General features: G+C 47.1%; 6 protein-coding genes across 6 annotated transcripts; 2 read left to right on the forward strand and 4 right to left on the reverse strand.

Annotated features, from left to right (window-relative positions):
• Positions 1-1810: 1810 nt before the first annotated feature.
• Positions 1811-2310, forward strand: LOC119961367 (late histone H2A.L3-like). The gene has a single exon (XM_038788751.1). It carries the CDS (start codon positions 1824-1826, stop codon positions 2259-2261), a length of 438 nt encoding a protein of 145 aa, XP_038644679.1. The 5' UTR covers positions 1811-1823; the 3' UTR covers positions 2262-2310.
• A 289-nt stretch (positions 2311-2599) lies between these two features.
• On the reverse strand, positions 2600-3347 carry LOC119961364 (histone H3-like). Its single transcript, XM_038788749.1, has one exon. It carries the CDS (start codon positions 3257-3259, stop codon positions 2615-2617), a length of 645 nt encoding a protein of 214 aa, XP_038644677.1. The 5' UTR covers positions 3260-3347; the 3' UTR covers positions 2600-2614.
• Positions 3348-3909: 562 nt separating this feature from the next.
• Positions 3910-4290, reverse strand: LOC119961370 (histone H4). Its single transcript, XM_038788755.1, has one exon. The coding sequence runs from the start codon at positions 4239-4241 to the stop codon at positions 3930-3932; it is 312 nt and encodes a 103-aa protein (XP_038644683.1). The 5' UTR covers positions 4242-4290; the 3' UTR covers positions 3910-3929.
• Positions 4291-6224: 1934 nt separating this feature from the next.
• LOC119961369 (histone H4-like) lies at positions 6225-6536 on the forward strand. Its single transcript, XM_038788753.1, has one exon. It carries the CDS (start codon positions 6225-6227, stop codon positions 6534-6536), a length of 312 nt encoding a protein of 103 aa, XP_038644681.1.
• Positions 6537-7032: 496 nt separating this feature from the next.
• On the reverse strand, positions 7033-7514 carry LOC119961365 (late histone H2A.2.2-like). Its single transcript, XM_038788750.1, has one exon. It carries the CDS (start codon positions 7493-7495, stop codon positions 7058-7060), a length of 438 nt encoding a protein of 145 aa, XP_038644678.1. The 5' UTR covers positions 7496-7514; the 3' UTR covers positions 7033-7057.
• A 772-nt stretch (positions 7515-8286) lies between these two features.
• Positions 8287-10024, reverse strand: LOC119961368 (late histone H2B.L4-like). Its single transcript, XM_038788752.1, has one exon. The coding sequence runs from the start codon at positions 9559-9561 to the stop codon at positions 9175-9177; it is 387 nt and encodes a 128-aa protein (XP_038644680.1). The 5' UTR covers positions 9562-10024; the 3' UTR covers positions 8287-9174.
• Between the last annotated feature and the right edge of the window lie 11977 nt (positions 10025-22001).

The raw sequence follows: 22001 nt of genomic DNA on the forward strand, positions 1-22001 counted from the left end.
ATCTTGGGCGGCTATGCACCTGGGCATCCCGGTGACTACTGGTCCCTCAGCCGTTGAAAAATACCCTATGGATCTCTTCCTATCCCCACGTGTCTGTGCCACTACGGCAGAATAGAAGACGTCCTGGTTATCACAAAATATGTGGAACTGCTTGCTTCCATCTGGCAGTCCTATCCCTGGGGCTGAAACTAACCTAGCTTTCAATTCTGTATATGCTGTCTCTTGCTCCTGTCCCCACTCTATACGTTCTAAGGCTGGCTTCCCTCCCTTCACTAGTCTCTGGATTGGTTCCGCGATCTTTGTGAAGTCAGGGATAAAACTCCTACTATAATTGAATAATCCTAAAACTTTCCGGACACCTCTTACTGTAACTGGTCGCGGCATCTCTTTAATTGTGACTTTGCGATCTACGGGCATTTCTTTAATTCCCTGGGAAATTAGGTGTCCTAAGTACAGGACCTGAGGTTTTGCAATTTGTGCCTTATGTGGGCTGACTCTCAGCCCGGCATCCGCCAATCCTTTAAATACAGAATACAGGGCTGCTTTGTGCCCTTCTTCTGTTTTGGACGCTATTAACACATCGTCCACATACTGGAGGACCGTATTGTCCTCATGTAATTTCACCCTACTCAGGATATCGCTCATTGTTCTGTGAAATACGGCGGGGCTGTTTTGAAACCCCTGTGGGAGGCGAGTCCATGTATACTGTTTTTCTCCCACAGTGAAAGCGAATGTATCTTGGGATTCTGTGTCCAGTGGAAAGGACCAGAACCCATTTGCTACGTCCAATACCGTGAAAATGTTGTGGTCTTGTGCCAATCCGTTTAAAATAGTCGAGGGGTTTGCCACAATGGGGTGTAATTTAAGTGTCACTTTGTTCAAACCTGTGTAATCGATGTTGGGTCGGTAGCTCCAATCAGGTTTTATAACTGGCCATGTGGGGGAATTAGTGGTGCTGGTGGTTTCCCTGAGGATTCCCTTTTCTATCTTGAAAGCTTAGAACTTGGGGGACACAGGATAAAAACAAAGTGGAGGCCGGGCAGAGTGGATATGGAGAAAATGCACCAGGCGTGACATAATTCAGAAGGCATCGGGAATATTTGTATTCATGAGCGAGGTATAGAATTTAAGATCAATTAGTTCATGATTACGCTGCAGGAAAAGTTACTGAGGAAGCGGCAGCAGTCTACAATGTGAATAAATGTTATTATGTTTGCAGTTGGCTGTAATTTAGACAGTCTGCCGGCAACTGAGAGCGTTTTAACCAGCAGCCAGATTAAAGCCGATTGGACTCCAGATTGTAAAAATCTGTGGAGACAGTTTCGGATCTAAATCCACCTTCTACAGATCCGAAACGTTTCTCTCCACAGATGCTCCCAGACATGCTGAGTTTATCCAGCATTTTCTCTTCAATTCACATTTACAGCATCCGCATTATTTTGCTTTAATTTATTTTGGGTTTGTTGTTAGTTACAGAGAAAACACAAAATCCGAAACTGACAGATAAAGGGAAACTGTAGACTAGGGAAAGAGAGAGAATCCAACAATCCTATACTCAAAACTCAATGATTTATTTTTTACGGTCCCTATTCAATTTTATCTGTTTTATATTTTCGCGCCCATTTAAGATTTGAAGTAAATATTCGGTTGGAATCTGAACATTTGGCGGCCAAACTTTCCGCCCTCAGCACCGTGGATTCTCCTGATTGGTGCTTCAAACAGATATCTGATTGGTCACTTTGTAGCCGGCTCCACAATGTTGTTGAGATAACCAATCAGCAATGTGTGCACCGCCATTCCCCCTGAAGCTATAAGAGAAGTGAATGTGGGCGGTTTTCCTCATTCTGTGTGAAAGTGTTTGTGAGATTGTGACAATGTCTGGAAGAGGAAAGACCGGCGGTAAAGCTCGGGCCAAGGCCAAGTCTCGCTCCTCCCGGGCTGGACTGCAGTTCCCGGTGGGCCGTGTTCACAGGCACCTGAGAAAGGGTAACTATGCCCAGCGTGTGGGTGCCGGAGCCCCGGTCTATCTGGCTGCTGTGCTCGAGTATCTGACCGCTGAAATCCTCGAGCTGGCCGGCAACGCGGCCCGGGACAACAAGAAGACCCGCATCATCCCCAGGCACCTGCAGCTGGCCGTCCGCAACGACGAGGAGCTCAACAAGCTGCTGGGAGGGGTGACCATCGCTCAGGGCGGGGTGCTGCCTAATATCCAGGCCGTGCTGCTGCCCAAGAAAAGCAGCGCCGCCAGCGGCAAGAAGTGAAGCGACCATTCTTTAATCTAATAACCCAAAGGCTCTTTTCAGAGCCACTCACTTTATCTGCAAAAGGCCGAACTATTGTCTGACCGTCAGAGGTTCTGCTCTGTTGCTTAATATGCAAATGTTTCACGCTTTATGACATAAAAGTCTCAGTGAACTGAAATGATCTTAGTTCCAATAATATTTCTCAAAGAAGGAAGTCTGTGATCTGTAATCTCTGCAAGAGATTGCGCTCTGCTATTTAATGTGCAAAGACTATATTATTGGGATAAGAAATCCTGGGAAACAAATTATTGCAGCTCCAATAAAATGCTTTGATGTAACATACTGAGCGGCAAAATTGACAACAGCATATTTCATAAACGATGAATTTCCCTGGAGACGAGAAACTTCTTTGTTACAGAGTAAATTGTGAATTTCACTATCATTGGACTCGAAACATTAGCTCTTCTCTCTCGCGACAGATAGCAGAGAAAATAAAGGAAATAAAACAAATTGCTGAATCGAGACACGGGGTTGGAAGCTCTTTTCCTGACAGACTTGGTGGCTCCTAAAAGAGCCTTTGTTATTATTATTGGTGAAGCCGGGTTTTCGGCGCGTTCCCCGCGGATGCGGCGGGCCAGCTGGATGTCTTTGGGCATGATGGTGACTCGCTTGGCGTGGATGGCGCACAGGTTGGTGTCCTCAAAGAGCCCCACCAGGTAAGCCTCGCTGGCCTCCTGCAGGGCCATGACGGCGGAGCTCTGGAAGCGCAGGTCTGTCTTGAAGTCCTGAGCGATCTCTCGCACCAGGCGCTGGAAGGGCAGTTTGCGGATCAGCAGCTCGGTGGATTTCTGGTAGCGGCGGATCTCCCTCAGAGCCACAGTGCCGGGTCTGTAGCGATGAGGCTTCTTCACTCCGCCCGTGGCTGGAGCGCTCTTGCGGGCCGCTTTGGTAGCCAGCTGTTTGCGAGGAGCTTTGCCTCCAGTCGATTTGCGCGCTGTCTGCTTGGTCCTGGCCATGATGTGAAACTGGGTGAAAGGCAGAGGCTGAGAATGCTGGCGCCGCTCTCTCACTGCCTATTTAAGGCATTATAGTGACCGCCCTCTTCTCCTCATTGGATGCAGCCCCATCCCGTGGTCAAGTTTGAAAAGAGCGATGGGCGGCAAGGATATCAGGGCCCTGATTGGTGGACTTGCAACTGACAAACCATCAATTTCAAAAAGCCCGCCAATTTCACAGGGACAGGGAACGGATATTTGAGACCATCGAAAAAAAATCAATCTCGAGTTGTGAATATCAAAAACATCTCAATGATTCCTGCTCCCATTTTTGTCTCGGATTGGACTCACCCGAGATTAGATGAATAAAACCGAGCAGGCACAGAATTCCCGCTGTCATTACAATGTCCGTGTTCACTATGTGCGGTTACAGGTTTGACTTTGGAGAAAGGTTGTTTCAGACTGTACAGCACATCTATATCGCCTTCTAATGAGAAAACAAATGAATGATAGGAAAGGATTTCCTGCTATAACGCCACCCGTCTTAACAGGAAATCGAGGTTTCCAGGGTCTGACTCGCTAAACCAGCTCCATGGGTTATTCTGCTGCCATTCTAAGGTCAGTGCTCTCAATGTGAGTGTTTGGGCGGCTCTTAAAAGAGCCTTTGGATAAAATAGTTAAATGGATTTTCTCAGCCGCCGAATCCATAGAGAGTGCGGCCCTGGCGTTTGAGAGCGTAAACCACATCCATGGCGGTGACCGTCTTGCGCTTGGCGTGTTCAGTGTAGGTGACGGCGTCCCTGATCACATTCTCCAGGAAAACCTTCAGCACCCCGCGAGTCTCCTCATAGATCAAACCCGAGATGCGCTTGACCCCGCCACGGCGAGCCAGGCGGCGGATTGCTGGTTTGGTGATGCCCTGGATGTTATCACGAAGCACTTTGCGGTGCCGCTTTGCTCCGCCTTTGCCCAGTCCTTTGCCTCCTTTCCCTCTGCCAGACATGATGCTTCTTCAGTCAAATGGCTGCTGAATGAGAGACGAGCTGCTGCACTTTCCTTTATTATACAGCCCGCCCCGACCTGCCTGAGAAAGGGAGAGAGGCGGGGAGCAGACTGAGTGACAGACAGAGCAGTGAAATGTCTTTGACCATCCAGCTCCGCCTCCTGCCTGCTCCAACCCACATTTTATATTCCAAACAGAAGTGAACAGAGCGCGCTGAACAACACGGACAATCAGCAACATGATGGGCTGCACAATGGTCAGCACTGCTGCCTCACAGCGCCAGGGACCCGGGTTCACTCTGACATTCTGTGTGTCTGTGGGTTTCCTCCCACAGTAATGATTCGCAGGTTAGGTGGATTGGCTGTGCTAAATTAAACCTTTGTGTCTAAGGATGTGCATGTTGGATGGAGTTGCGAGGGAGTGGGCCTGGGTAGGATTGCTTTTTCAGAGAGTCGCTGTGGACTCGATGGACTGAATGGCCTCCTTCTGCACTGTAGTAATTATATGGGAAGGATCTCGGTGTTGCTGGATGTGGTGCAGGTCTGGCACATTTCCCAGTCCTGCGCGCAGCAGTCACCCGAGCCATCGTCAAGTTTACCTGGAGATCACAGGGACCCATATACAAAATATACAAACAGAAGGGACAGCATATACAGATCTCTGGATAAGGGAGGGAGAAACATACCCAAGGCCGTCCTCACCTTCCTGTCCACCTGTGTGTGTGGCTACATCAAGCTGTGCGTGGGCCCCCAGTACACACACACCAAGTGTCACTCCATGCTGAGGTTCTATATGTCCCGGGTGTTATGAAGGATGGATCTGGCTTCATTGCCGCAGGATGCTCTGGTCCCAGGACCGTGTCATAACACCTGTGCCTCAGGGACACATTTGTTCAGGAAAACACATTGGACCACAAGGCAATCAAGCAGCGGTCTGCTGCGGTTTAGCAATCAAGCAGCGGTCTGCAGGGGCTGGATTAGCTCACATGGGGCTGGTTTAGCTCACTGGGCTAAATCGCTGGCTTTTCAAGCAGACCAGCAGCACGGTTCAATTCCCGTACCAGCCTCCCCGAACAGGCGCCGGAATGTGGCGACTAGGGGCTTTTCACAGTAACTTCATTGAAGCCAACTCGTGACAATAAGCAATTTTCATTTTCGTAATGTCTTCAATTCCCTTGGGGAAAAGGAGATGGTGGATCATGTCAGATGGTTCCCCTGAGCAGACTGTCAGAGGCATCTGGCAGATCATCTCATCACCAGAACTTTCAAACAAGCAGCAAGACCCAGCTTGGATGGTGGTGATAAATATTGTAAATGGCAAAACTGAGGAATGCAGAAAGTCAGAGAGTTCTGACTCGCAGGTCCACAGATCCTTGAAGGTGGCAACAGAAGTGTACAAGGTAGTCAATATATTTCCCCTCTATGTTAAACCGACCAAAATGCATTCCCTCCCATTGGTCCAGATTAAACTACATTTGCCATTTCTATGCCCAAGTCTCCAGCCTACGTTTGTCCTGCTGTATCCTCTGACAATCCTCAACACTCTCTGCCACTCCACCAACCTTGGTGTCATCCACAAACTTTCTCTCTTCAGACATTCTTTGGAAAGGCACATTCCACATGGAGGTGAGTAACCACATGGAGCAGCCAGTTTGAGGGCAGTGTGAGACGGTGTTGAGACTTTGAGTGCATGAAAGATATGACGGGGAGGGCCTTTCTCACCACCACCACTGTGCAGCCCATCATGTTGCAGATTGTCCGTGTTGTTCAGCGCGCTCTGTTCACTTCTGTTTGGAACATAAAATGTGGGTTGGAGCAGGCAGGAGGCGGAGCTGGATGATCAAAGACATTTCACTGCTCTGTCTGTCACTCAGTCTGCTCCCCGCCTCTCTCCCTTTCTCACTCAGGTCGGGGCGGGCTGTATAATAAAGGAAAGTGCAGTAGCTCGTCTCTCATTCAGCAGCCATTTGACTGAAGAAGCATCATGTCTGGCAGAGGGAAAGGAGGTAAAGGACGCGGCAGATGTGGAGCAAAGCGGCACCGCAAAGTGCTTCGTGATGTCATCCAGGGCATCAGCAAACCAGCAATCCGCCGCCTGGCTCGCCGTGGCGGGGTCAAGCGCATCTCGGGTTTGATCTATGAGGAGACACGCAAGGTGCTGGTGGTTTTCCTGGAGAATGTGATCAGGGACGCCATCATCTGCACTGAACACGCCAAGCGCACGACGATCACCGCCATGGATGTGGTTTACGCTCTCAAACGCCAGGCCCGCGGACTCTATGGATACAGCGGCTGAGAAACTCCATTTAACAACTTGACAAATCCCAAAGCTCTTTTAAGAGCCGCCCAAACCCTCACATTGAGAGCACTGACCTTAGAATGGCAGCAGAATAACTCATGGAGCTGGTTTAGTGAGTCAGGAAGGCAAAGTGTCGGGTTTTAATAGGAAATGTTTCCTGTCTTTGATTACCCTTTTCACGGCGATATGAACGTGCTGCAGAGTGAAACACAAAACCTTTCTCCGCAGTCAGCCCTGTAACCGCACAGTGAGCACTGACATTGTAATGAGAGCGGGAATGAATTCTGAAACCCCGCAAACCCATTGCACATAAATGGACAGTTTGAAAGCCAGCCCGCTAGAAACTGCCGCCCTCCGGTAAATACCAACACAGGGGAAAACTCTCATTCCAGCCTGAAGCCTCAGGGAAATTCTCACAAACACGGTACTAAGCGGATTGAGAACAGGTCGCCCTTATTCAGATAAAGTGAGTGGCTCTAAAACGAACCTTTGGGTTATTAGATTAAAGAATGGTCGCTTCACTTCTTGCCGCTGGCGGCGCTGCTTTTCTTGGGCAGCAGCACGGCCTGGATATTAGGCAGCACCCCACCCTGAGCGATGGTCACCCCTCCCAGCAGCTTGTTGAGCTCCTCGTCGTTGCGGACGGCCAGCTGCAGGTGTCTGGGGATGATGCGGCTCTTCTTGTTGTCCCGGGCCGCGTTGCCGGCCAGCTCGAGGATTTCAGCGGTCAGATACTCGAGCACAGCAGCCAGATAGACCGGGGCTCCGGCACCCACACGCTGGGCATAGTTACCCTTTCTCAGGTGCCTGTGAACACGGCCCACCGGGAACTGCAGTCCAGCCCGGGAGGAGCGAGACTTGGCCTTGGCCCGAGCTTTACCGCCGGTCTTTCCTCTTCCAGACATTGTCACAATCTCACAAACACTTTCACACAGAATGAACAATTTCTCCAGCATTTACTGTTCTTATAAACTGATAACTCCTCTGATTGGTCGCAGCTCAATTCACCTCATTTGCCTATATTCCCCACCAATCAGCTCCCTGGAAACAGAAGGGGGAGGGATTTACCCACAACTACCGACAGAAGCTGAGAATTTGTCCATTTCAAAAAGCCGCCAATTTCATTGTGGGAAAGGAGCGAATTCAAATAAATGTCGGCCTTGGTCAGAGATTTCAAATCCCTTCTATTTATTTGGTTTGATTCAGTGCTTCCCGTCACCAATCACAGGCGCGGGTTTAACATTTAGTTTAAATGTGGGTCATTCTCCTCCCGCTTTCTAACTGTCCCGGGCGGGAATCAATCCCTGTTCACAGCATTCCCGGAAGGAAAACGCTCCGTTTAGACTTCAGTCAGGACCGAGTGTCCTTCACTGAAAACAGGGAGTGGGATCGAGTCCTCAGACTGTCCTTATTCCGCTCTGGGATAATCCCATTCCCGACTGTTACCCTGCGGAGAATTACTGGGAATAAAATGATGGATTAATGAACATTTCAGGAATTGAGAGAAGGCTCCGTTCCCGCTAAAAACAGCAGCTGATGAGGTGATTTGGGGGCTGTGAAAATAACAGAATAATAACAGCTTTCAGCACAAAGCCAAGGCGGCGGAGTGAGTTCTGCCTGAACCAATCGGAGAGCTGGAGAGAAGGAGTTACAGGGTTTGATTGGCTGACATTTTCAAATTCCAAACTCCCGCCAATTTCAGTGCAGGAAAATCCCAAATAACGGAACGGCTCAATGTTCAGGAAACTATTTGAATCTCACACTTTGTGATCTGTTTATTGGATTTTCCCTCCCAGAATCCTGGCTCTATTTTAGGAACAGTTTGAATTTGTCAGTCTCTTATCTGTAACCGGCGGTAATAAGACCCCGTTCAGCAATTTAAAACGGAGCAAATCTCAGCTCTCTGCAAAAGCAGAAACATAGAGATTACCAACCAACTCCTTCACACAGGCTACACAGGGACAGAGAGAAAGGGCTGATTTCTGAGCCTCTCTCCTGAAAGCGGCCGGGAATGTTACACTGGGAAGTGTGGAGAGAATCCCCGACTCTATCCCGCCGGTGGAACAGGCAGCTTTGTGTCCGGAGAATAGGGAGGGCCGGGGAGAGGCAGATCTTAAAGCGCTGCAATGGACACAGGTCCTGTGTGTGCTCAAATCTCGCTGATTCCGTCCCCTGGGAAACTGCGGAATAAACACATCAGCCCGAAAATAACCTCTTCATTCCCGCCTTTACTCTGTTCCGGGAGCGGGAACCACATCACCCGAGAGAAACAAAATAATAATATCCTTATGAATTCAACTCACCAATTGTTAAACTCTGAATATATTTATAATTAAATTTAAATAATTCCCTCCTGAAATTGTGTTTCTCCTCATTGTCCGTCGCAAATACCAGACTGGGTTTAAAATCCGCTCTCAATTCAGTTTGAGTGTCTCTTCTGTGTGAAACTGTCTGTGACGGGCGGGTATGAAGCCACATTCACAACATTCTGGAACGGGACAAATCTCTATCCTCCACAAAGAGATTTCTCATGAAGTCAATGCGGGAAAAGATGGTGCAGCTTTTTCACAGAGATTGTGGGTGGCTCTTAAAAGAGCCGTTGTGTTTGGGGTGGTTTTCAGTCCATTGTGCAGTTTTACTTGGAGCTGGTGTACTTGGTGACCGCCTTTGTCCCTTCCGACACGGCGTGCTTGGCCAGTTCCCCGGGCAGCAGCAGGCGCACGGCGGTCTGGATCTCCCGGGAGCTGATGGTGTGGCGCTTGTTGTAATGGGCCAGGCGGGAAGCCTCACCCGCGATACGCTCGAAAATATCGTTGACGAACGAGTTCATGATGCTCATGGCCTTGGAGGAGATGCCGGTGTCGGGGTGAACCTGCTTCATCACTTTGTAGATGTAGATGGAGTAACTCTCCTTCCTCGACTTTCGCCGCTTCTTGCCGCCCTTTACTGCCGGTTTCTTAATGACTTTCTTGGCTCCCTTCTTGGCAGCTGCTTTCGATGTTGGTTTCTTCTCGTCAGCCATCTTCAGTTTCACCCAGAAATAAAGCAAACCCCTTCCGAGCGCTGCTTAAATAGACAGAGCCTCACATCTATGCTAATGAGGAATGGGGAAAGGAATGATTGTGATTGGACATTGTGAAAATGAGGACAGCCAGTTATGTTCCGTTTATTTGATTGGATATAAAATGAGACCAATCAGATTTTGGATTTTCCCCCAATCATAAACCTCATATTACAATCAGATGACAAACAAGAAATACATTTCAGAAAGAATGTGTCCAGTCCCAGTTTGTCGGTGGGTAAAGATTCACAGGGAAATGTCCCCTGCCTGTCGATGATAGGGACCCTTCACCACAGAGCGACTGTGCGGGAGTGTGGGATTCCTTCAGGAACTGGGAGTGTCTTGTAATATGTGGGAGTCTGAGATTTACTCACTCTCTGACACAGTGTGAGTGTGAGATTTACTCTCTCCGACACAGTGTGTGAGTGTGGGATTTACTCACTCTCTGATACAGTGTGTGCGTGTGGGATTTACTCACTCTCTGATACAGTGTGTGAGTGTGGGATTTACTCACTCTCTGATACAGTGTGTGAGTGTGGGATTTACTCACTCTCTGATACAGTGTGAGAGTGTGGGATTTACTCACTCTCTGATACAGTGTGAGAGTGTGGGATTTACTCACTCTCTGATACTATGTGCGAGTGTGGGATTTACTCACTCTCTGATACAGTGTGAGAGTGTGGGATGTACTCACTCTCTGATACAGTGTGAGAGTGTGGGATTTACTCACTCTGATACAGTGTGAGAGTGTGGGATGTACTCACTCTCTGATACAGTGTGTGCGTATGGGATTTACTCACTCTCTGATACAGTGTGAGAGTGTGGGATTTACTCACTCTCTGATACAGTGTGTGAGTTTGGGATGTACTCTCTCTGATACAGTGAGTGTGGGATTTACTCACTCTCTGATACAGTGCGTGAGTGGGGGATTTACTCACTCTCTGATACAGTGTGTGAGTGGGGGATTTACTCACTCTCTGATAGAGTGTGAGAGTGTGGGATTTACTCACTCTCTGATACAGTGTGAAAGTGTGGGATGTACTCACTCTCTGATACAGTGTGTGCGTATGGGATTTACTCACTCTCTGATACAGTGTGAGAGTGGGATTTACTCACTCTCTGATACAGTGTGTGTGAGTTTGGGATGTACTCTCTCTGATACAGTGAGTGTGGAATTTACTCACTCTCTGATACAGTGTGGGAGTGTGGGATTTACTCACTCTCTGATACAGTGTGTGTGAGTTTGGGATGGACTCACTCTCTGATACAGTGTGGGAGTGTGGGATTTACTCACTCTCTGATACAGTGTGAGAGTGTGGGATTTCCTCACTCTCTGATACAGTGTGAGTGTGAGTATTACTCGAGCTGAGGCCTAACCAACGTTTCATACAGTTCCAGCAGAACCTGCCTGTTCTTTGCTCGCAGTATTCGGAATAATGTAAATGAGTTGATGGCGCAAATCATCGTGAATGTCTGTGATGTATGACTGAAACATGGTTAAAGGATGGTCACGAGTGGGAGTTAAATATCCGAGGGTATCAAACTATTCGGAAGGTCAGAGTTAATGGTAAGTGAGGTGGTGTAGCTCTGTTGTTTAAGAATGACATCCGGGCAATAGTAAGGGATGACATCGGTGCTATGGAGGATAAGGTTGAATCCATTTGGGTGGAAATCAGGAATAGTAAGGCAAAAAAGTCACTGATAGGAGTAGTCTATAGGCCACGAAATAGTAACATTATGGTGGGGCAGGCAATAAACAAAGAAATAACTGATGCATGTAGAAATGGTACAGCGGTTTTCATGGGGGATTTTAATTTACATGGCGATTGGTTTAACCAGTTTGGTCAAGGCAGCCTTGAGGAGGAGTTTATCGAATGTATCCACAATAGTTTCCTAGAACAGTATGTAATGGAACCTACGAGGGAACAAGCAGTCCTAAATCTGGTCCTGTGTAATGAGACAGGATTGATTCATGATCTCATAGTTAGGGATCCTCTCGGAAGGAGCAATCACAATATGGTGGAATTTAAAATACAGATGGAGGGTGAGACGGTAAAATCAAACACTAGTGTTTTGTGTTTAAACAAAGGAGATTACAATGGGATGAGAGAAGTGCTAGCTAAGGTACACTGGGAGCAAAGACTTTATGGTCAAACTGTTGAGGAACAGTGGAGAACCTTCCAAGCGATTTTTCACAGTGCTCAACAAAGGTTTATACCATCAAAAAGGAAGGACGGTAGAAAGAGGGAAAATCAACCGTGGATGTCTAAGGAAATCAGGGAGAGTATCAAATTGAAGGAAAAAGCATACAAAGTGGCAAAGATTAGTGGGAGACCAGAGGACTTGGAAATCTTCAGGGGGCAACAGAAAGCTACTAAAAAAGCTATAAATAAGAGTAAGATAGATTATGAGAGTAAACTTGCTCAGAATATAAATCCAGATAGTGACAGTTTCTACAAATATACAAAACAAAAAAAAGAGTGGCTCAGGTCCTTTAGAGCATGAGAAGGGAGATTTAATAATGGGAGAGGAGGAAATGGCTGAGGAACTGAACAGGTTTTTTGGGTCGGTCTTCACAGTGGAAGATTCAAATAACATGCCAGTGACTGATAGAAATGAGGCTATGACAAGTGATGACCTTGAGAGGATTGTTATCACTAAGAAAGTAGGGATGGGCAAGCTAATGGGGCTAAAAGTAGACATGTCTCCTGGCTCTGATGGAATGCATCCCAGAGTGCTAAACGAGATGGTTTGGGAAATTGCAAATGCACTCGTGATAATTTACCAAAATTCAATAGACTCTGGGGTGGTCCTGGCGGATGGGAAATTAGCAAATGTGACACCACTGTTTAAAAAAGGAGGTAGGCAGAGAGCGGGTAATTATAGGCCAGTGAGCTTAACTTTGGTAGTAGGGAAGACGCTGGAATCTATCATCAAGTAAGAAATAGGGAGGCATCTGGATAGAAATTGTCCCATTGGGCCGACGCAGCATGGGTTCATAAAAGACAGGTCGTGCCTAACTAATTTAGTGGAATTTTTTGTGGACATTACCAGTGCGGTAGATAACGGGGAGCCAATGGATGTGGTATATTTGGATTTGCAGAAAGACTTTGACAAGGTGCCACACAAAAGGTTGCTGGATAAGACAAAAATGCATGGCAATAAGGGTAAAGTAGTAGCATGGATAGAGGATTGGTTAATTAATGGAAAACAAAGAGAAGTGTTCTTGAAAATACAGAAAAATGTGTCATTTGAAACATGGAAGTCTGGCAATATCTGGTCTGAGAGGATACAGGGAAAGATCACATGAAGGGTTAATAGCAGCTGCAAAGAGCAGGATTATAAAATGCGGATTATTTCTCACAAGCAGGCTTAGCAAACACACAGGATTCATGTAATAAGCTAAAACAATGGCTCACACCTTCATTGAATGTAACTATCTTAGGAAGTATCTGGAAAAGCATGGATGAGAGTTTCAATTGAATTAAGTGACGAATGTTTAAAACAGGCAGGTCTTTCAAGTCATAAGAAGTGAAATTTTAGCATACAGCTAAAAGCAAAGGTTTCACACCTTCATTGAAATTAACTCTCTTAGTAAACAGCTGGAAAGGATGGATGATGTTCAGTGAAATTTGGTGTCAATTCTAAGTGTGAAATTCTACTAACATCAAGTCAATTAAAACAAAATTAGAGACGACCTGTCTATGAGAAACATAATTTAAAGTCAAAATCAAAGGCAAAGTTATGAGCTGGGGACAATTGAAAAATTAAATTATTCAAATGACAGGAATTAAAAGGAACACCTATTGAAACCAAAGCATTTTTTGAAGATCACAAAGACAATGTAATTAGATCTGAGAGGTGAGGTTATGCCCAAAATGAATACTTAGTTGTATTAGAATGTTTACATCAAAGATACTTTTTAACAATCAAAGTGAAATAAGTTAATTTACAATAAGGCTCTAAAAACTTAATAATTGGTAGAATGAGAATATAAACCCAGGGAGCAGAAGCAGACCAGCAACAGGAGGGGAGGAGAACTCAGAGAGAAGAGAAGCATATACAGCTCGGTCATGGGAAAGACAAGCAGCCAAGTTTAAACAGCTATACATCTAAAGAAGACTAGAATTTAAACAGGAGTCAGAGTCAGCTGAGAGATAGCCAGCAGAGCCAGCTCTCACAGCTTGGTACATGGGAAGGATAGAACACAGCAACCGAGTTCACCAGCGAATACATCTCAAGAAGACCAGACTTTAAAGAAGATTGATTGTCAAGGTGGGCCTGAAGGTCCCTTCAACCAACCAGCAGGATCCAGAAGCAAGATCTTTTTACCTTTCTGTAAAGAAAGTGTTTGCAGCTTTAAAAAAAATATATATAATAATAAAATAACTTAATTTAACCTGAAAAAGTGGTTTATTCCTGAAAGTCTACTTTACCTACTTAGCAATGCAGGACCCAGGACATCGATGCTACTAAGTGGTAAGTAGATAAAATCTTCGGTGAAGGTATGGGTTATACCGGGGGATAACTTGAATATATAGTTTGACCTGAATAGCACCCACCGAAGCCTGCATCGGAGTCAGGGAGTGAGAATCCCTGTTCACCATTTAGAATGTCGGCCCTTTTTGGTTTTGGGGGAATTCTAAGAATAGTGGTGAGTTTTCAAAATCAGTAGGGATTAATGGGTGTTTCTCTGGTTGGCAATCAGTAGCTCGTGGTGTCCCTCAAGGATCAGTGTTGGGCACACAATTGTTCATAATTCACATAGATGATTTGGAGTTGGGGACCAAGGGCAATGTGTCCAATTTTGCAGACGACACTAAGATGTGTGGGAAAGCAAAAAGTGCAGAGGATACCGGAAGTCTGCAGAGGGATTTGGATAGGTTAAGTGAATGAGCTAAGGTCTGGCAGATGGAATACAATGTTGACAAATGTGAGGTTATCCATTTTGGTAGGAATAACAGCAAAATGTATTATTATTTAAATGATAAAATATTAAAACATGCTGCTGTGCAGAGAGACCTGGGTGTGCTAGTGCATGAGTTGTAAAACGTTGGTTTACAGGTGCAACAGGTGATTAAGAAAGTGAATGGAATTTTATCCTTCATTGCTAGAGGGATGCAGTTTAAGACTCGGGAGGTTATTCTGCAATTGTATAAGGTGTTAGTGAGGCCACACCTGGAGTATTGTGTTCCGTTTTGGTCTCCTTACCTGAGAAAGGACGTACTGGCACTGGAGGGTGTGCAGAGGAGATTCACTAGGTTAATCCAAGAGCTGAAGGGGTTGGATTACGAGGAGAGGTTGAGTAGACTGGGACTGTACTCGTTGGAATTTAGAAGGATGAGGGGGGATCTTATAGAAACATATAAAATTATGAAGGGAATAGATAGGATAGATGCTGGTAGGTTGTTTCCACTGGCGGGTGAAAGCAGAACTAGGGGGCATAGCCTCTAAATAAGGGGAAGTAGATTTAGGACTGTGATTTGGAGGAACTTCTTCAGCCAAAGGGTTGTGAATCTATGGAATTCCTTGCCCATTGAAGCAGTAGAGGCTCCTTCGTTAAATGTTTTTGAGATAAAGATAAGTAGTTTCTTGAAGAATAAAGGGATTAAGGGTTATAGCATTCAGGCCGGAAAGTGGAGCTGAGTCCACAAAAGATCAGCCATGATGTAATTGAATGGTGGAGCAGGCTCGAGGGGCCAGATGGCCTACTCCTGCTCCTAGTTCTTATGTTCTTAAACTCTGTGCCTCGGCTAATCGAGACAAGGATACCATAGGCCTGGGGTTTTCAAGCTCAGGGTCGTGACCCTGATCTCGGGAAGGTTTCAGGAGGGTGGCAGTAATCCAGATCGTGGGAGGAATGGCCAATGGTCACAACCAGCTTTTAAAAATGCCGGCCGTGATGGACGTTTGAGAGTGTCGTCAGTTACGCCCATGCGTGCCTTATCAAGTAGTGCGCAGGCCCGGAGCCCATCAAGGTGGACTGGCAGCTCCTGACATGAGCGCACTGTGCCAGGCCAGTTATTTCCAGCAAATCCTGGAGTCCTCCCACCGGAAGCGGTGGCAGAGAGCAGGTCACACGCCCCGTACGCTGACATCATGTGTTCTGGGTGCGAGAGAGATTCCTCCAATTTACAGCTGCCAGCAGTGCTGGTGTGAACTCCAGGGCCTCTGGTGAACAACCCATGAAGAAGCTGAAAACAGAAACAAAGCAGTACAAAGATGATTATTTGAGGGGTGGGTTTATAAATTGTGCCACTGCAATCAGGATTCAAAGCTCATGTGTGTTACATGCAGGAATTACTGGCAAATGAAAGTTTAAAACCCTCAAAACTTCAAAGACATTTCAAACTTCAAACATGGCAAGTTTGAGGACAAACCTCTAATTTTTTCAACGGATGCAGTGAGATCTTAAATCATCAGCTGCAGTCATTATCAGAAATGTAACATTGAATAACAAAGCAAGTGTGATAGTGGGGACCAAGCAGGCTCACCTGCCACATTGTAGGTTAATGAAAATGGTGGGTCGCGAAGATCAGCCGGTGATGGTCAGAAAGGCCGGTCAGCGTGGGTCCTGAAGGATGGCGGGTTGGTAAAAATGGGACCCCGGTTAAAAAGTTTGATACACACTGCCATAGGCTTTCTTAACCATTGTATCCAGCTGCTCTGCTACCTTAAGATACTGGTGTACATGCACACCAAGATCCCTCCGGTCCTTAGTGCTTCCCAGCGTCCTGCCATTTATCATGTATTCTCTTGTCTTGTTTGTCCTGCCCAAGTACATCTCTTCCAGATTGAATTCAGTTTGCCACTGATCAGTCCATCTGTGTCCTCCTGTATTCGAAGGCTATCCTCCTCAATATTTACCACCCAAGCAAATTTCATATCATCCGCAAACTTACTGATCAACCCTCCTATATTCATATCTAAAGTTTTATATCAACCACAAACAGCAAGAGTCTCAACACTGATCCCTGTGGGAACCCAATGGACACAATCTCCAGTCGGAAGCTCGGGGCTGGTTTAGCACAGTGGACTAAACAGCTGGCTTGTAATGCAGAACAAGGCCAGCAGCGCGGGTTCAATTCCCGTACCGGCCTCCCCGAACTGGTGCCGGAATGTGGCAACTTGGGGCTTTTCACAGTAACTTCATTGAAGCCTACTTGTGACAATAAGCGATTATTATTATTATTAGAAAAACACTCCTCCACCAACACCTCTGCTTCCTGCCACTCAGGAATTATGGATCCAATTTGCCAAATTTCCTTTGGTCCCTTGGGCAAGTGTCTTTGCATCAGTCTGCCATGTGGGAGCTGATGACAAGCCTTGCTGAAGTCCAAGTAGACTACATCAAATGCATTTCACTCATCTACACACTTGTTCACCTCTTCAAAAAATTCAATCAAGTTGGTCAGACATGTCATCCCCTGAACAAAACCACGCTGACCTTTTAATCTCTGCCTCTACAAATGCAGATTCATTCTGTGTCTCAGATTTGCTGCCAATAGTTTCCCCACCACTCGGGTTAGACTGACTGGCCTGTAGTTTCCTGTTTTATCCTTTCCTCCCTTCTTCAATAATGGTACCACATTGGCAATCCTCCAGTCCGCCAGCGCCTCTCCTGTGGCCAGAGAGAAATTGAAAATTATTGCCAGTGCCCCTGCTATTTCCCCCTTGCCTCACTCAGCAGCCTGGGATACATTTCATCTGGCCCTGGAGCTTTGTCTACTTTTAAGCCTGCCACTCTGAACCTCCTCTCTGTCCATATTAATGACTTTAGTTTTATTACACTACTTCTCCCTGATTTCTACACCCTCACTGTCCTTCTCACGGGTGAACACTGACACAAAGTATTCACTTAGAACCTAAGCTACATCAGCCGGCTCCACACCACTATGCTCTGTCATGGGCCCGACTCTGCCCCAAGTTATCATTTTACCCTTCATGTACTGTAAAACAACTTTCTTATACCTGCAAGTATTCTTTCATGTCTCCTTTTTGCTCTTCTCATTTCAGTTTTAAGTTCCCTCTCGCACATTCTGTACACGTCTTGCACTTCTGCTGTTTTGAGTCCTCGATATCTCCCACAAGCCTCCCCTTTTCTACTTATCTAACGCTGTATATCCCTCAATATCCATGGTTGACTGGATCTGTTGGTTCCACCCTTTCCTTGATTGGAACATGTTTCCCCTGTACTCTCCCTATTTCCTTGCTGAATGTGTCCCACTGTTCTGTCACAGGTTTATCTAAAGGTGTCTGCTCCCTATCCACTCTGGCCAAATCATATCTGATCTTATTAAAATCAGCCTTCCTCCAGTTGTGAACTTTGATCTCAGGTCCACCCATGTTCTTTTCCAGCATTATCTTGTACTGAATGAATTATGATCACTGTCTTCAAAGTGCTCCCCAATGATACTTCAACCACTTGCCCAGCTTCGTTACTAAAAATGAAGTCCAAGACCGCCTCTCTCTTGTTTGTCCTTCTACGTACTGGCTTAAAAAGTTATCATGGATGCATTTTAAGAATTCCACTCCCTCTAAACTTTTCACATATTGGGGAAGTTGGAATCGCCCACTGTTCCCACTATCACAACAATATTACTTTTCCACTGCTCTGAGATTTTCCCACATATTTGCTCTTCTGTGTCTCTCGAATGGTTAGGGGGCCTATGGAACACTCCAGCAATGTGATTGCTCCTTTTTGGTTTTTAAGTTCTACCCATTTGGCTTCAGTATAGTTCTAATATCTGGGCCCCGCAAGGCAGCCTACTTAGCCCCTTTCTATACTCCCTGTACACACACCACTACATGGCAAAACTTGGTTCGAACTCCATCTACAAGTTTGCTGACGATACGACCATATTGGGCCGGATCGCGAATAATGACGGGTCAGAATACAGGAGGGAGATTGAGAACATAGTGGAGCGGTGCAGTGACAACAATCTATCCCTCAATGCCAGCAAATCTAAAGAGCCGGTCACTGACTTCAGAAAACAAAGAACTGTACACACCACTGTCAGCATCTAGGAGGTCGAGGTGGAGGTGGTTAGCAGTTTCAAATTCCTAGTGGTACGTGTCTCAAAAATCTGTCCTGGTCCACCCACATCAACGCTACCACCAAGAAAGCACAACAGGGCCTTTACTTCCTCAGGAAACTAAGGAAATTCGGCATGTCCACATTAACTCTTACCAACTTTTACAGATGCACCATAGAAAGCATCCTAGCTGGCTGCATCACGGCCTGGTATGGCAACTGCTCGGCCCAAGACTGCAACAAACTTCAGAGAGTTGTGAAGACAGCCCAATCCATCACACAAACCTGCCTCCCATTCACTGACTCCACCTACACCTCCCGCTGCGTTGGGAAAGTGGGATGCACAATCAAAGACTCCTCCCACCCGGCTTACTCACTCTTCTAACTTCTTCCATCGGGCAGGACATACAAAAGTCTGGGAACACACACAAACAGAATGAAAAACAGCTTCTTCCCCACTGTTACCAGATTCCTAAATGACCCTCTTATGGACTGACCTCATTAACAATACATTCCTGTATGCTTCACCCAATGCCTGTGTTATGTAGTTACATTGTTTACCTTGTGTTGCCCTATTATGTATTTTCTTTTATTTCCTTTTCTTTTCGTGTACTTAATGATCTGTTGAGCTGCTCACAGAAAAATCCTTTTCACTGTACCTCGGTACACGTGACAGTAAACAAAATCCAATCCAGATGAAGAGCTTTCTAAGATGTTATCTCTCCATACTGCTGTAATTCATTCCCTGATCAAAATTGTGACACCCCCTCCTATTTACCTCCTGCCCTGTCTCTCCTGGAGATCCTGTATCCTGCAATATTGAGCTCCCAATCTCCTTCCCTTCTCCCAACCGTGATTCAGTGCCAGCAAATACATCATAACCCCATGTTTTAATTTGTGTTCTCACTTTATCTGCCTTGTTCATCAGACTCACAATTTCTCTGTGATATAGAACGCATATTTACTGCTTACTGCTGAGTTACTTACGCGTGTGTGTGAGTTTTATCCTCAATGTCTCGGTGATATATAATGCATTTCTTACTGCTTAATGCGCAGTTACTGGTGCGTAAGAGTGAGAGAGTGAGTGCGTGTGTTTTACTTTCAATGTCACTCTATGATGGCCAACACATATTTCACTGCTTACTGATCAGTTATTGATGAGCGAGTGTGTGTTCGTGTGTGTGAGAGATGGCATGAATGGGTGTGAAAGTTTGTATTACCCTAACTGTCTCTATTTGATACAGAATACATATTTTACTGCATACTGTGCAGGTACTGTTGTGAGTGTGTGAGAGGGAGCGCGTGTGCGAGAGAGAGAGAGCGGGTGTGTGAGAGAGAGAGTGGGTGTGTGAGAGAGAGTGGGTGTGTGAGAGAGAGAGAGTGGGTGCACGAGAGAGAGAGTGGGTGCGTGAGAGAGAGAGAGTGGGTGTGTGAGAGAGAGAGAGTGGGGTGTGTGAGAGAGAGAGTGGGTGTGTGAGAGAGAGAGTGGGTGCGCGTGAGAGAGGGTGGGTGTGTGTGAGAGAGAGAGTGGGTGTGTGAGAGAGAGTGGGTGTGTGAGAGAGAGTGGGTGTGTGAGAGAGAGTGGTGTGTGAGAGAGAGAGTGGGTGTGCGTGAGAGAGAGTGGGTGTGCGTGAGAGAGAGTGGGTGTGTGAGAGAGAGCGGTGTGTGTGAGAGAGAGAGGGTGTGTGAGAGAGAGAGGTGTGTGTGTGAGAGAGAGTGGGTGTGAGAGAGTGGGCGTGTGAGAGAGGGAGTGGGGGTGTGTGAGAAAGAGCGGGTGTGTGTGAGAGAGAGAGTGGGTGTGAGAGAGAGGGTGGGTGTGTGAGAGTGTGGGTGTGTGAGAGAGTGGTGTGTGTGAGAGAGAGTGGGTGTGAGAGAGAGTGAGTGAGAGAGAGTGGGTGTGAGAGAGAGAGTGGGTGTGAGAGAGAGAGTGGTGTGTGAGAGAGAGAGTGGGTGCGCGCGAGAGAGTGGGTGTGAGAGAGAGAGTGGGTGTGAGAGAGAGAGAGTGGGTGTGAGAGTGAGAGTGTGTGTGTGAGTGAGAGAGTGGGGTGTGTGAGAGAGAGCGGGTGTGTGTGAGAGAGAGGTGTGTGAGAGAGAGAGGGGTGTGAGAGAGGAGTGGTGTGAGAGACAGTGGGTGTGAGAGAGGGAGTGGGGGTGTGTGAGAAAGAGCGGGTGTGTGTGAGAGAGAGAGTGGGTGTGAGAGAGAGGGGGTGTGTTAGAGAGAGTGTGGGTGTGTGTGAGAGAGTTGGTGTGGGAGAGAGAGGTGTGTGAGAGAGAGAGGTTGTGAGAGGAGTTGTGTGAGAGAGAGAGTGGTGTGTGAGAGAGAGTGGGTGTGTGAGAGAGAGTGGGTGTGTGTGAGAGAGAGTGGTGTGTGAGAGATAGTGGGTGTGACAGAGAGTGTGGGTGCGTGTGAGAGAGTGTGTGCGTGCGAGAGCGTGGGTGTGTGAGAGAGAGAGTGGGTGCGCGCGAGAGAGAGTGGGTGTGTGAGAGAGAGTGGGTGTGTGAGAGAGAGTGGTGTGTGAGAGAGAGTGGGTGTGTGTGAGAGAGTGGGTGTGAGAGAGTGGGTGTGTGAGAGAGAGAGAGTGGTGTGTGTGAGAGAGAGTGGGTGTGCGTGAGAGAGGGAGGTGTGTGTGAGAGAGTGGGTGTGTGAGAGAGAGAGTGGGTGTGCGTGAGAGAGGGTTGGTGTGTGAGAGAGGTTGGTGTGAGAGAGAGAGTGGGTGTGTGTGAGAGTGGGTGTGCATGAGAGAGAGTGGGTGTGCATGAGAGAGAGTGGGTGTGCGTGAGAGAGAGTGGGTGTGCGTGAGAGAGAGTGGGTGTGCGTGAGAGAGAGTGGGTGTGCGTGAGAGAGAGTGGGGTGTGAGAGAGAGTGGTGTGCGTGAGAGAGGGTTGGTGTGAGAGAGAGAGGGTTGGTGTGAGAGAGAGAGGGTGGGTGTGTGAGAGAGGGGGTGTGTGAGAGAGAGTGGGTGTGCGAGAGAGAGTGGGTGCGTGAGAGAGAGTGGGTGTGAGTGAGAGAGAGTGGGTGCGCGTGAGAGAGAGTGGGTGTGCGTGAGAGAGAGTGGGTGTGTGCGAGAGAGAGTGGGTGTGTGTGAGAGAGAGAGGGTGTGCGTGAGAGAGTGGGTGTGTGTGAGAGAGTGGGTGTGTGAGAGAGAGTGGGTTTGTGAGAGAGAGTTATGTGTGAGAGAGAGAGTGGGTGTGTGTGAGAGAGAGTGGGTGTGTGTGCGAGAGAGTGGGTGTGTGTGAGAGAGAGTGGGTGTGTGTGAGAGAGAGTGGGTGTGTGAGAGAGAGTGGGTGTGCGTGAGAGAGAGTGGGTGTGCGTGAGAGAGGGTGGGTGTGTGAGAGAGAGTGGGTGTGCGTGAGAGAGAGTGGGTGT

This window comes from Scyliorhinus canicula, unplaced genomic scaffold (assembly GCF_902713615.1).
Source record: "Scyliorhinus canicula unplaced genomic scaffold, sScyCan1.1, whole genome shotgun sequence".
NCBI lineage: Eukaryota > Metazoa > Chordata > Chondrichthyes > Carcharhiniformes > Scyliorhinidae > Scyliorhinus > Scyliorhinus canicula.